This window comes from Oryzias latipes, chromosome 2, assembly GCF_002234675.1.
Source record: "Oryzias latipes chromosome 2, ASM223467v1".
NCBI classification, from domain to species: domain Eukaryota; kingdom Metazoa; phylum Chordata; class Actinopteri; order Beloniformes; family Adrianichthyidae; genus Oryzias; species Oryzias latipes.
Genome location: NC_019860.2, coordinates 2,263,822 through 2,275,127, shown reverse-complemented (window position 1 = coordinate 2,275,127; position 11,306 = coordinate 2,263,822). Strand labels below are relative to the sequence as shown.

Below are 11,306 nucleotides of genomic sequence, written 5' to 3'. Positions count from 1 at the left end.
TTGTTTTTGTTATGTATATTTTGAAAAGAGACAAAACATGAAAATTAATTATAAAAAATAATTTGTTTGGTTTTAGGGATGTTTAAAATGTCAACGTTGTAACAAATAATACAAGATAAAAATTATTTTGAAAAATTAATTAAAACATTTTTTTAATCTGATTTTTGTGTGAAAAAAATGTTAACAGAAACTATAACTAATTATAAAAAAAAAGAAAAATTGTATAAATTTAAGAAATGAAACAAAAAATGTAAAGAATTTTTTTCCTGTTTTGATGAAACAACACAGCAGAAAAAAGACTACAGAAAAAATGCTGTATGTATTTTGTTGAATTAATTGTGTTATTTATTTTTGTAAATATTCCTATGTTGTAATAGATATATTTCTTTTGTAAAAAAAAATCATAATAAAATGCATTTTTTTTAAGTTTTTGCCTCCCCCCCCCCCAATAAGTTCGGTCATCCAGCCGCAAGATGGCGCTCTGCTTCCTTCCTCCACCGGATGTCAGCTGCTTTGACAACATGAAGACGCGCGTGGAGGACGGAGAAGCATGTGTGGCCTCACTCTGTTCATTCTATTAGGATGTTTATGTAAATAAATACCATCGACGTCGTTTGAATTTTACATTTAGTCCATAAAGATGAAATTCGCGTACAAGGTAAGTTAAACACAACCAACGGAAGCCCAGCACGTGTGTCGCGTTAGTTAACCAAACTCCGTTTAAAATTAAAACGTTTACGAAGTTTATAAATGTTAAGCTGTAGAAAGGATTTGATTAAATATTTAGTGAACTGCATTTAAAGTCTTTGCTGTTAAGTTGGCGTGCTTTTATTGCAGTATTTAGTTAATGTTGCGTAGGGATTTTTATCCAACTTGTCTTGAGTTGTTTTATTTTGAAAGACCCCCCTTTTTTAAATGTCTTCTGTAGTTTTCCAACCTGCTGGGCGCCGTCTATCGCCAGGGAAATCTGAATTTCTCCACCGACGGCAACGCTGTGATCAGTCCGGTGGGAAACCGAATCTCAGTTTTCAACCTGAAAAAGTAAGTCCGCGGCGTAAAGTAGACCCTTTCTGTTGGGTGTGTGGTTAGATGTTTATTAATAATTATTTGCAGCAACACATCAGAGACGTTACCTGTTTCTACAACCAAGAACATCACCTGCGTCGGCGTCTCTCCTGATGGCAGCTTGGCGATTGTGGTGGACGAAGGTAAGAGGAGGGGTTTGTTGTTCTGTGCGAAATGTTGGCCATATTTCACCAGTACGTTTTCGTGAACACAACAGACGGCGCAGCGCTGCTGGTCAGCCTCGTCACCAGAGCCGTCCTGCATCACTTCCACTTCCACAAACCCGTCAGCAGCGTCCGCTTCTCGCCCGACGGCAGGTGAGTACCAACCGATCCGTTGCAGTTGGGTTGGATGGAGACGTTCGGCGTTCACTCGTTTGTCTTGTTTGTTTATTTCCAGGAAGTTCGTCGTGACGAAGGAAAACGTGGCGCTGATGTACCACGCTCCGGGGAAGCGGCGGGAGTTCAATGCCTTTGTTCTGGACAAAAGCTACTACGGTCCGTACGATGAGACCACCTGCATCGACTGGACCGACGACTCCAAGTGAGCGCCGAGCGAGACGCACCGCGAAGGAACCAACGGAACCGAATAAACGCTAGCCTATTTATTTTGCACCTCCAGGTGTTTCGTGGTCGGAAGCAAAGACATGTCCACGTGGGTTTTTGGTGCCGAGCGCTGGGCCAACCTGATCTACTACTCCCTGGGGGGACACAAAGACGTGGTGGTGGGGTGCTTCTTCGAGAAGGATAGCTTGGATGTATGTCGTCGCCGCCGCCGCCGATTCACGTAGCAAAATACAAACTGTTTCCAAGTGTGGCGGTTGTGCGTTCACAGCTCTACACCGTCAGCCAGGACGGGACGCTGTGCGTCTGGGAGAGCGACACCGACCTCGACGGCCTGGTTCTGAAGAAAAAGGGCGCCGACGGCGGCGTCAGGAACGAGGACGACGAGGAAGAGCGGGTGGAGGGGGAGGAGGGAGAGGTCATCAGAGGGAAGGCCGATATGCCCGAGGATGACAAGAAGATAAAAAACGTTCGATTCAAGCAAGCTAGCAAGTAGGAGGCTTTTATTTTGATAGTTCATTGAGGGCTTTTCAGAATAAAATACCTTCTAGGACCTTTTTGGAACGGTCTTGTTAACCTCGGGTCTCCAAACTTCACCAAAATTTGCTGGAATGTAATCCGCTCAAAAAAAAAGAAAAGATGACATCACATTGGGCGATTACCATCCAACAAATGAACAGGGGCAATGTGTTAAAAAAAAATCAAAATTGACTAACAAAACCATAAAACAACCATGTCCAGGATGTTTTAAGGAAGTTTTTTAAAACTATTACGCGATATTCAAGGACCTATGTTAGCCATTTTGTGCCAAATTGTGAAACAATCATTTTTCCACAAATTTTCATCTCGAAATATTACACAAACGCGCCACAAAGCTGCGTCTACAACCAAAATCAAACTTAAATTGACCGTTGACCTCAACAAGATCTTGAATCTTTAAAGAAAATACGTTTAGTACTTTTTTTTTAGCATGTTGAGCTAGCAAACGAAGCGCAGCCCTGTTGATCGCACATTCTTTATCGGAATATTGTCAAAATTCAACACATGAATCCCTGCCTCAAGCTGAAAGAAACATGACATACAAAATAAACGTGTTAGGAATGTGGGCGTGGTTAAAAAAAACTCTGTTGCTAAGGAAATTTACAATTTTAATTTGCAGATTCTTCTAATAGTGACATCTATCTGTCTGTCACTCACAGACGAACAAAAATGAAAACGGTTGCTATGGAGATAAAAATAATGGAAAGCCTCCATTTTGGAAAGAAAGTTTGGGTCATGAATTAGTCACATGCAGCTCTGATTAGGGTGGGAGGGGCAAAGGGGAGAGTGGAGGGGGTGCGGCTCACGCCTTTAATCTCACTGCTGTTTTATTTTAGACACTTTTTCAACAAAGACGGAGATTTCAACAACCTGACCGCCGCTGCATTTCACAAGCAGACCCACATCTTGGTCACTGGGTTCGCCTCGGGCGTTTTCCACCTCCACGAACTCCCAGAATTCAACTTGGTCCACTCTCTCAGGTGAGTTGGCTCGTTTTTTTGACTCACCCCTTCGGTTGTTTTAACCGCCTCCTCCTCTGCAGTATTTCCCAGCAGAGGATCGCGTCGGTGGCCGTCAACGCCTCCGGCGACTGGATCGCCTTCGGGTGCTCGCGTAAGAGTCTGTGCGCTTGCATTGCATGCTGGGTAAGGGCCGCGTCTGATTAGAGGCGGGTCTTCTTTTTTTTTTCCAGGGATGGGCCAGCTTCTAGTGTGGGAGTGGCAGAGTGAGTCGTACGTCTTCAAGCAGCAAGGCCACTTCAACAACATGGCGGCGCTGGCGTACTCGCCGGACGGGCAGTACATCGTGACGGGCGGGGACGACAGCAAAGTAAGCCCCCCCTCCTCTGCCGCGGCTGCTTGGAGTAGTCGAGGGCGCCGCTCACCTGGCTGCTTCTGTCTCCACAGGTGAAGGCTTGGAACACCAGCAGCGGCCTGTGCTTCGTCACGTTCACCGAGCACACCAGCAGCGTCACCAGCGTGGCCTTCACCGCCAGCGGCTTCGTCATCGTCAGCGCCTCGCTGGACGGCACCGTCCGGGCCTTCGACCTGCACAGGTGAGGTCGCGGCGGGGTTTTCACACGGCCGCTGTGATCTCGCGCACAGAAACCAGAGCTCCTCTGTGTCGGCAGGTACCGCAACTTCAGGACCTTCACGTCTCCTCGCCCGGCGCAGTTCTCCTCCCTGGCTGTAGATGTCAGCGGCGAGCTGGTGAGCGCCGGAGCCCAGGACTCCTTCGAGATCTTTCTGTGGTCCATGCAGACTGGCCGTCTGCTGGAGGTGAGATTTGGATTTAGAACCAGAAATAAACTAAAATTTACTCCATTTCTCCCAGAATTCATTCTGGTTTTTTTGGCCAAACTCTTATTTCTTGTTTTTAAGACTTACAGGTTCTATAATGAAAATGTTACAATTCAGTGACGTCCAAACTAAATCATCAGATTGTAAGACCTTTCTCGTTTAAATAAAGTTTTTCTTAAAAAAAAAGACGGATCCCTACAAATTTATCAATAAAAAATATTTAGAAAAACAAAAAAATTGACACCAATCTTATGGAGTGATATTTCTGCCACCACGTTGCACACAAAACTTTCTAAGTTGAACACAAAACTTTCTACGTTTTTTGCTCAAAAACTGTTTTTTTTTTGCTTTCAAAAACGTTTTTTTTTTTTGCGTGCTTTGTGTCAAATCTCGCTTTTGTCCTATCTTTGATTTTGCTGACTACTTTGAGCGCGACTTAGCGTGATATGACTGCCACTGATATCGCCAAAAAGAAATTCGCAAGCGTTGTGTGTCATCCCACTTTTTTCCTATCTTTGCCGAGTTAAGTTTCGGTTTGACGTGACCAAGCTGCCATCAAACAGCTGCTGATTGGTCCAGATTCTAACCAATCAAATCGCCATATGACTCTAACATGGTTTCTGCTGCCGAGGCTGAACCAGCTCTTTTTACCCTCATTTTTGTATTTTAAGATGAAGACGTTTTCATTTTTTTTAAATATAATTTTAACAATAATTCATACTTTCTTTTTTTAGCATTAGTTCATTTTTATTCAGTCAAATTTTTAAATTTATAGCTGAGGATCTCCTGAAACTGTAAAGTTTATCTGCTGACATTACATCAACAGGTCTGTGTGATCTGTGAATCCTGCAGAGCAAATTATTAGTGAAAAGTGTGATTTTCTTTAAGGTCTGTTTGTTAAAAAAAACCAATAAAAGTTTCAAAGCACATATTATTTAATGCTGCACGCGTGTTTGGGATCAGATGAACAACAATAATAAGCATTTGAATGATGGCTCACCACAGGAAACTCAATGTATTTAACACAGAAGAGGCATTTTTTGACCTTTATTATCATTTATGTTTTAGAACTTGTGAGTACAAAGTTAAAAAATATTAGTCATAAAAAATGCTATTTTCTCTTAATATTTCAACAATTTTGACTAAAATAAAACAATAGTTCAGATACAAATCTTAAAAAGTGTTGCTTCCCTGCTGGACGGAGTCAGAGCTCGGACGTTTTTTTCTGCTGCAGACATTTTAAACACGTTCATCACTACACTGACATGAATACATACTAAACTCTGTTTGATTTTAGCTGCTTTGCTGCTCCTTCTGGGTTTTACTCTGAGAGAAACGGGCCAGAATCGTTGAAAACGGTGAAACCCTGTATGAACAGAACCGACACAAAGTCCATGTCTGCCTCGGCGTACCGTCAATATCCGTCAACAACCCTCAGAGACACTTCATATGGCGATTTGATTGGTTAGAATCTGGACCAATCAGCAGCTGTTTGATGGCAGCTTGGTCACGTCAAAACGAAACTTAACTCAGCAAAGATAGGAAAAAAGTGGGATGACACACAACGCTTGCGAATTTCTTTTTGGCGATGCCAGTCGCCAAAAAGAAATGATGGCAATGATGGCAGTCATATCAGTCATATCACGCTAAGTCGCGCTCAAAGTAGTCAGCAAAATCAAAGAGAAGACAAAAGCGAGATTTGACACAACGCACGCGAAAAAAAGTGTTTTGCAAACGCAAAACACGTTTTTGAAAGCAAAAAAAAAAATTTTGGGCAAAACACTTTGAAAGTTTTGAGTTCAACTTAGAAAGTTTTGTGTGCAACGTGGTAGCAGAAATATCACTCCATACAATCTGAGGCGCTTTTGTGACGTTTGTAGAAAACTTAACGGATTTGTTGTCGACGTGCAATTGATGGCTGCACTGAAGTGTGTTTTATTTTTGTTTTATGTACTTAAAAAAAAGACTGTATAAAAACTTTAGAACCCACAAAAAGGATATTTTAAAAATAATTCTCCAGTGTCAATGATGCGTTTATGGAGTGGGGGGAAAATGGAGGAAAGGTGCATTTTTCAGCATTTTTGTGTCACTTACACACACTACATGCTTTTGTTTGTAATAAAAAAAATATAGGAAATATGAAAATTTCTACCAGCACAGTTATTATATATGTTGTGTATTTTTGTTAAAGGGGCTGAAAAGGCCCCAAAAATGGCACTTGTTGACACTGGTGACCCCCTTTAGGTCCTCGGGGGACACGAGGGCCCAGTCAGCGGCCTGTGCTTCAGCCCGGTTCAGTCCATTCTGGCCAGCTCCTCGTGGGACCGCACAGTGCGGTTGTGGGACATGATGGACAGCTGGCAGGTCAAGGAGACGCTGGCCCTCACTTCTGATGGTAAAAAAAAAAAAATAGTTCTTGTTTGAGTCCACAAGATGGCGCCAAATACTCTACATCTTTTTGGGTTCTGTTCAGGGCTGGCGGTGACCTATCGACCCGACGGGCAGGAGTTGGCTGTTGCCACTCTGAACGGTGAGATCATGTTCTGGAACCCCAACACCGCCACGCAAACCGGCTCCATCTCTGGACGCCACGACCTAGAAGTGGGGCGCAAAGACACAGATAAGGTCACAGCCAAGCAGCTCGCCAAGGGCAAGTGAGTGGCCACACCCCCTCGTCTGCCCCAAATCACAGGGCTTTGGTCTAACAGACGGTTCCCGTGTCCCGCAGGTCCTTCACGTCGGTGTGCTACTCTGCGGACGGGGAGTCCGTCCTGGCTGGAGGACAGTCCAAGTTCGTCTGCATTTACAACGTCAGGGAGCAGATGCTCATGAAGAAGTTTGAGATCTCCTGCAACCTGTCGTTTGATGCCATGGAGGTACGAAGCAGAAAAAGAAATACCCTTCCGATAGGTTCAAGGACTTCAGGAAACGCCAGCATTCTGTTCAGTGCATGAAGTCGTCACTGGACTTGAGGGAAATCTAGCAGCGAAAGAAAACCAAGCAAGGACGTTTGGCCAAGTTTTGTCCTGTTTTTGACCAAATCAGTTGATAGAGTAGAAGTTTCTCTCTTAGAATTTTCTCTATTTTGGCTTCAGGACCAATAACCCAAATTTCCCCTTTTCTCCTGGTTGAGCTGCAAAAAAGGATTTGCTGTCCGCGTGTTACCATCTAAAATACAGTTAAGAAGTGCCACTATTGTTCATTGTCATCAGGAGACATAGCTATGTACAGCAGGGTGTCATCAGCATAGCTATAAAAGCTGACCTTATAGCTTCCGATGACAATCCCCAGAGGAAGAAAGTAAATGTTAAAAGCAAGAAGCCAAGGATGGAACCTTGAGGTACATCACATTTCATTTCATGGACCCCAGAAAAGTTTCCATGCCTATCATAAAGTTGCTCTCCATTTGATCCACCTGGGAACAGTGCATGAAATACTTTTTGATCAACTTCAAAGCTTCTTTTTTTTAATAAGATCTGTAGTTGAGTCTATGACAAACAAATACATTGACTCCCATCTCGAGTTTAGTTCTTTTTTTTGTCACCTTGTTAAAGTAAAAATTACCAACGCACTATTTCTCCCAGACATTCCATTCCATTTTTAAATTGAAATACGTTTTCCAATAACCAAGTGAAAAGTTTTGGGAGGGTAAAGTAAAGAGTAGCTAACATGCCCCAGCCTTATACTGTTGGAGTTAGCATCATAACAGTAGAAGAAAAGCTCAGATTTAAGGATTTCAATCATAAAAGATGGCCTTTATAAAGGTCTCAAGTCCTTAGCAACCATTGAACTTTTTTCACATCCTGGCCTGATAAATACTTGCACCAAATTTCGTGTCTCCACCTCAAAGTAAAATTTTCATTTTCCATAGCAACCAGTGTTTACATTCTCCAAACGCAGATTGTTACCTCTAGAATCGTAAATGCCACACTAAATGTTCTTTTTCAAGAGTGGCTCTAAGCGTGTAGAGTGAGTCGGAAGTTTTTGAATTTACAAATACTCATGTTAGCTTAAACAAGAACACTTCTAGATAAAGCTAATGCCAAAGACAAGTCTGCATGTGTAGTGCAGATCTTTCAGGGCAGTAGAAGCTACATCTTGACTTGTGGTGTTTGTCACATGCGCTAGAAAGAGTTCGTCCCTATCAGTTATATATATATGTTAGGACATAGCCTGGAGACGTAGCAAATTTTAAGTTCTTAGCTAGTCGATTTTCCTCAAATTAGCTAACTTTGAAATCGTCTGAATGGGAATTTTGGTTGCTCTGCTCCACTTGTAGGAGTTCCTAGATAGGCGGAAGATGACAGAGTTCGGCAGCTTGGCTCTGGTGGACGAAGGACCCGGGGACGGAGATGGGGTCAACATTAGCCTGCCAGGAGTCAGGAGAGGTACGAGATAAGGTCCAACATCCAGACCAACAGATGGAGAGTTTCCTCCTCTCACTGGGTTTTGCTTTCCTTTTCAAGGTGACATGAGTTCCCGTCACTTCAAGCCGGAGATCAGAGTCAGCTCACTGAGATTCTCTCCTACTGGTAAGTGTCGGGCGCTAGCTTGTTTTTGAGTCCGACTGCATTTACTGTTTCTGTGACCGTTGACTGCTGGCACATCTCAGGTCGTAGTTGGGCGGCCACCACCACCGAGGGCCTGCTGGTCTACTCCCTTGACGGATCGATGGTTTTTGACCCGTATGACCTCGACCTGGACGTGACGCCGGCCAGCATTCGCAAGCAGCTGCGCCTGCAGGAGTGGACATCGGCCATCGTCCTGGCGTTCCGGCTGAACGAAAGCGCCCTGAAGCAGGAGGCGCTGGAGACTGTACCTCACGAACAGAGTGGGTGATTCCTCCGTTGGGTTTTACGAGAACTTTGGAAGTGGCCATCGTGTAGCTTGTCTGCTGTTGTGTCCCCGCAGTCCCGTTGGTTTGCAGATCCCTGCCGGACATCTACGTGGAAAAGCTGCTGGGATTTTTGGCCACATGTTTGGAAAAGTCCAGCCATTTGCAGTTTTACATGACCTGGGCCCAAAACCTACTCATGCTGCACGGACAGAAACTGAAGAATCGGTAGGTAACTTTGGGCCTAGTCACAGAACACTTCAGTGCGGCTAGCTAGTTAGCTCTGGTTCAGAGGTGTGCTAAGGACTGTAGAGCAGTATGGTTGTGACGCAGTATAGACGAAGGTCACATTAGCAACCTTACGATTGCTAGTTGACAAGGTCATGGTCTGTAATCCTTACGCCATCATATCTGAACGTCTGTGGGACCCACAAGCGAAACAAAGATCCTTCAATGTTCTTTTAACGGCGAAGCTTTAGCATCACATTCTTTCATCTGTTGTAACTCTTCAACGTTTTTTTTACGGTTTTATTACAAAAAGAAAAGCAGCTTTTCTCTTAGTTAGCCGATTTACGTTGATTGCGGAAATGGTTGAAGAGTGAAGGCCGTGTCACACAGCTACGACGTACGTATGTTTTGCGCATATTGTATGGATGAAAAGTCGTTATAGGTGGAAAAAGTGAGTTTTGGTCTATCCGTGAAATTTTCACAGATGTATCACGAATGAACCACATTAAAACTACAAAAGAAGTATGAATAAACCACGCTAAGAGCACATCAGTGTAGAACATGAACCGTGCATGATTAATGTGCTGTTTATATGCAACTCATTAGTGATTTGTGCATCAAGTACCTAATTTTTGTTCATACATGCGCCATAAATGCGATATAAAAGCTATACATCGGTGGTACACACGTAAAAAGTCCGTTGTAGATAGCCACGAATTTTCATATGCGTCTCACAAAAATCACGCACAATAGCCTAAGTTTTACATAAAAGTTGCATGTAAACTACGTAAAATACGCCATAACTGCGTATTTCTCAACTGGCCAAAAATTCTGAACAGCTTTAAACCAAATTCACGGACAGACCTGTCAGCAAAAACCCTCAACGGACATCTGAGCACATCGACAAATGACAAAGGCAAGAAAAAATTACGAATTCGGCATATCACGAAACACTCAAATTTTATCCTTGGAAAATTCGCAAAATGTATATAGTGGCTGTGTGTCGCGGGAGGTCTAATGCGACGTTCACACCGGACTTCAAAACACGCATTCCAGGAACCGCTTCCAATAAAAAGTCTATATAAATGCACGTTTTGGGCTTCCAAATTCAAAACTGTTGCGTTCATGCGTCTGTTTTTGGGCTCTACAGGACTCAGATTTGGTAGTGACTAATGTGTAGTACCAACAGTTACCCACAGGTCAGCGCGTTCTTCACACATGGCTGGTGTGTGTACATAGCTTGAATTGCGTGTTAAGTATGTGTCGCCGGCGACAACTCCAGCGTCAACGGGTTATGGTCAAGAACACGGGTTCTACACCACTGATGCTACAGGACAACAAAGTTGCTTGATTTAAAAAAATAAAAAACGAATTGATTAAAACCTTTGATCTGAATCATTTAAACTTAACCGATGTAGAAATATAACTCGGTAGAAAAGTTCAATTATCAAGATACATTTTCTGTTTGGTTTGCAGGTCGGGCTCCATTCTGGCCACGCTGCAGTCACTGCAGAAGAGCATTCAGAGGCACTTTGACAATCTGTCCAAACTGTAAGTCTCTCTTCAGCTTCACAGCCTCATTCAAAACTATGATGGCCCCCCTTTTTTTTTTAAGTGTCGATTCTCCTTCCAGGTGCGACTTCAACATGTACAGCATCCGCTACGCTGCTGCCTTGTCCAAACAGAGAGGGATGAAGAGGCCAGCGGCACAGGAGGACGAGGAAGATGAAGGACCGTCAGAGGAGATGAGCCAAGCCTCTTTGGATGACGATGACATGAGGCTTTAGCCGCTTGAAAGTCTCTTAGAAGCAACATTTTATAATAATAGAATCTTGTTTTGTACCTCTTTTAAAAATAAATGTATATATGTGGTGTTAAAAAGTTTGGTTTTGCTTCTCCGATCATTTTTTAAACTATTTTAACATGTTCTTAATGGTTTTTTTAGTGAAAAGTCTGCTGTTTTTAGCTAGTCGTTTTCTAGGACATAGTTTCTGGGAGAGCGGCTAGCTCACTGCCTTTTAAAATCTCCATGTTAGTGCCATTATGCGGCACGTTAACCAATCAGGGACCCAGCTTTGGGTACGTGATGTTTTCAGTGACTCTATCAGTGGATGGAAAAAAATATCTGGTTTGACTGGAGCAATCAAGCCAGCTACGCTACCGGACAGAGTAGTGACCTCCGATGCCCAGGGTCCAGCAGAGCTAGTGGAGCTCTCTATGTCACAGGACATTATTTAGGCCCTTCTGCAAATCTATTTATGCAGTTTATTATTCTGT

General features: G+C 43.3%; 1 protein-coding gene across 1 annotated transcript; it reads left to right on the top strand.

Annotated features, from left to right (window-relative positions):
- Nucleotides 1–640: 640 nt before the first annotated feature.
- On the top strand, nucleotides 641–10,910 carry LOC101167684 (periodic tryptophan protein 2 homolog). The gene is made up of 21 exons (XM_004066366.4): nucleotides 641–658; nucleotides 929–1,041; nucleotides 1,114–1,208; nucleotides 1,283–1,382; nucleotides 1,465–1,608; nucleotides 1,687–1,822; nucleotides 1,900–2,120; nucleotides 3,005–3,148; nucleotides 3,211–3,281; nucleotides 3,361–3,497; nucleotides 3,575–3,723; nucleotides 3,799–3,946; nucleotides 6,212–6,362; nucleotides 6,441–6,621; nucleotides 6,696–6,843; nucleotides 8,247–8,355; nucleotides 8,434–8,499; nucleotides 8,580–8,798; nucleotides 8,879–9,029; nucleotides 10,506–10,580; nucleotides 10,663–10,910. Exons 1-21 carry the CDS (start codon nucleotides 641–643, stop codon nucleotides 10,814–10,816), a joined length of 2,730 nt encoding a protein of 909 aa, XP_004066414.1. The 3' UTR covers nucleotides 10,817–10,910.
- Nucleotides 10,911–11,306: the final 396 nt, after the last annotated feature.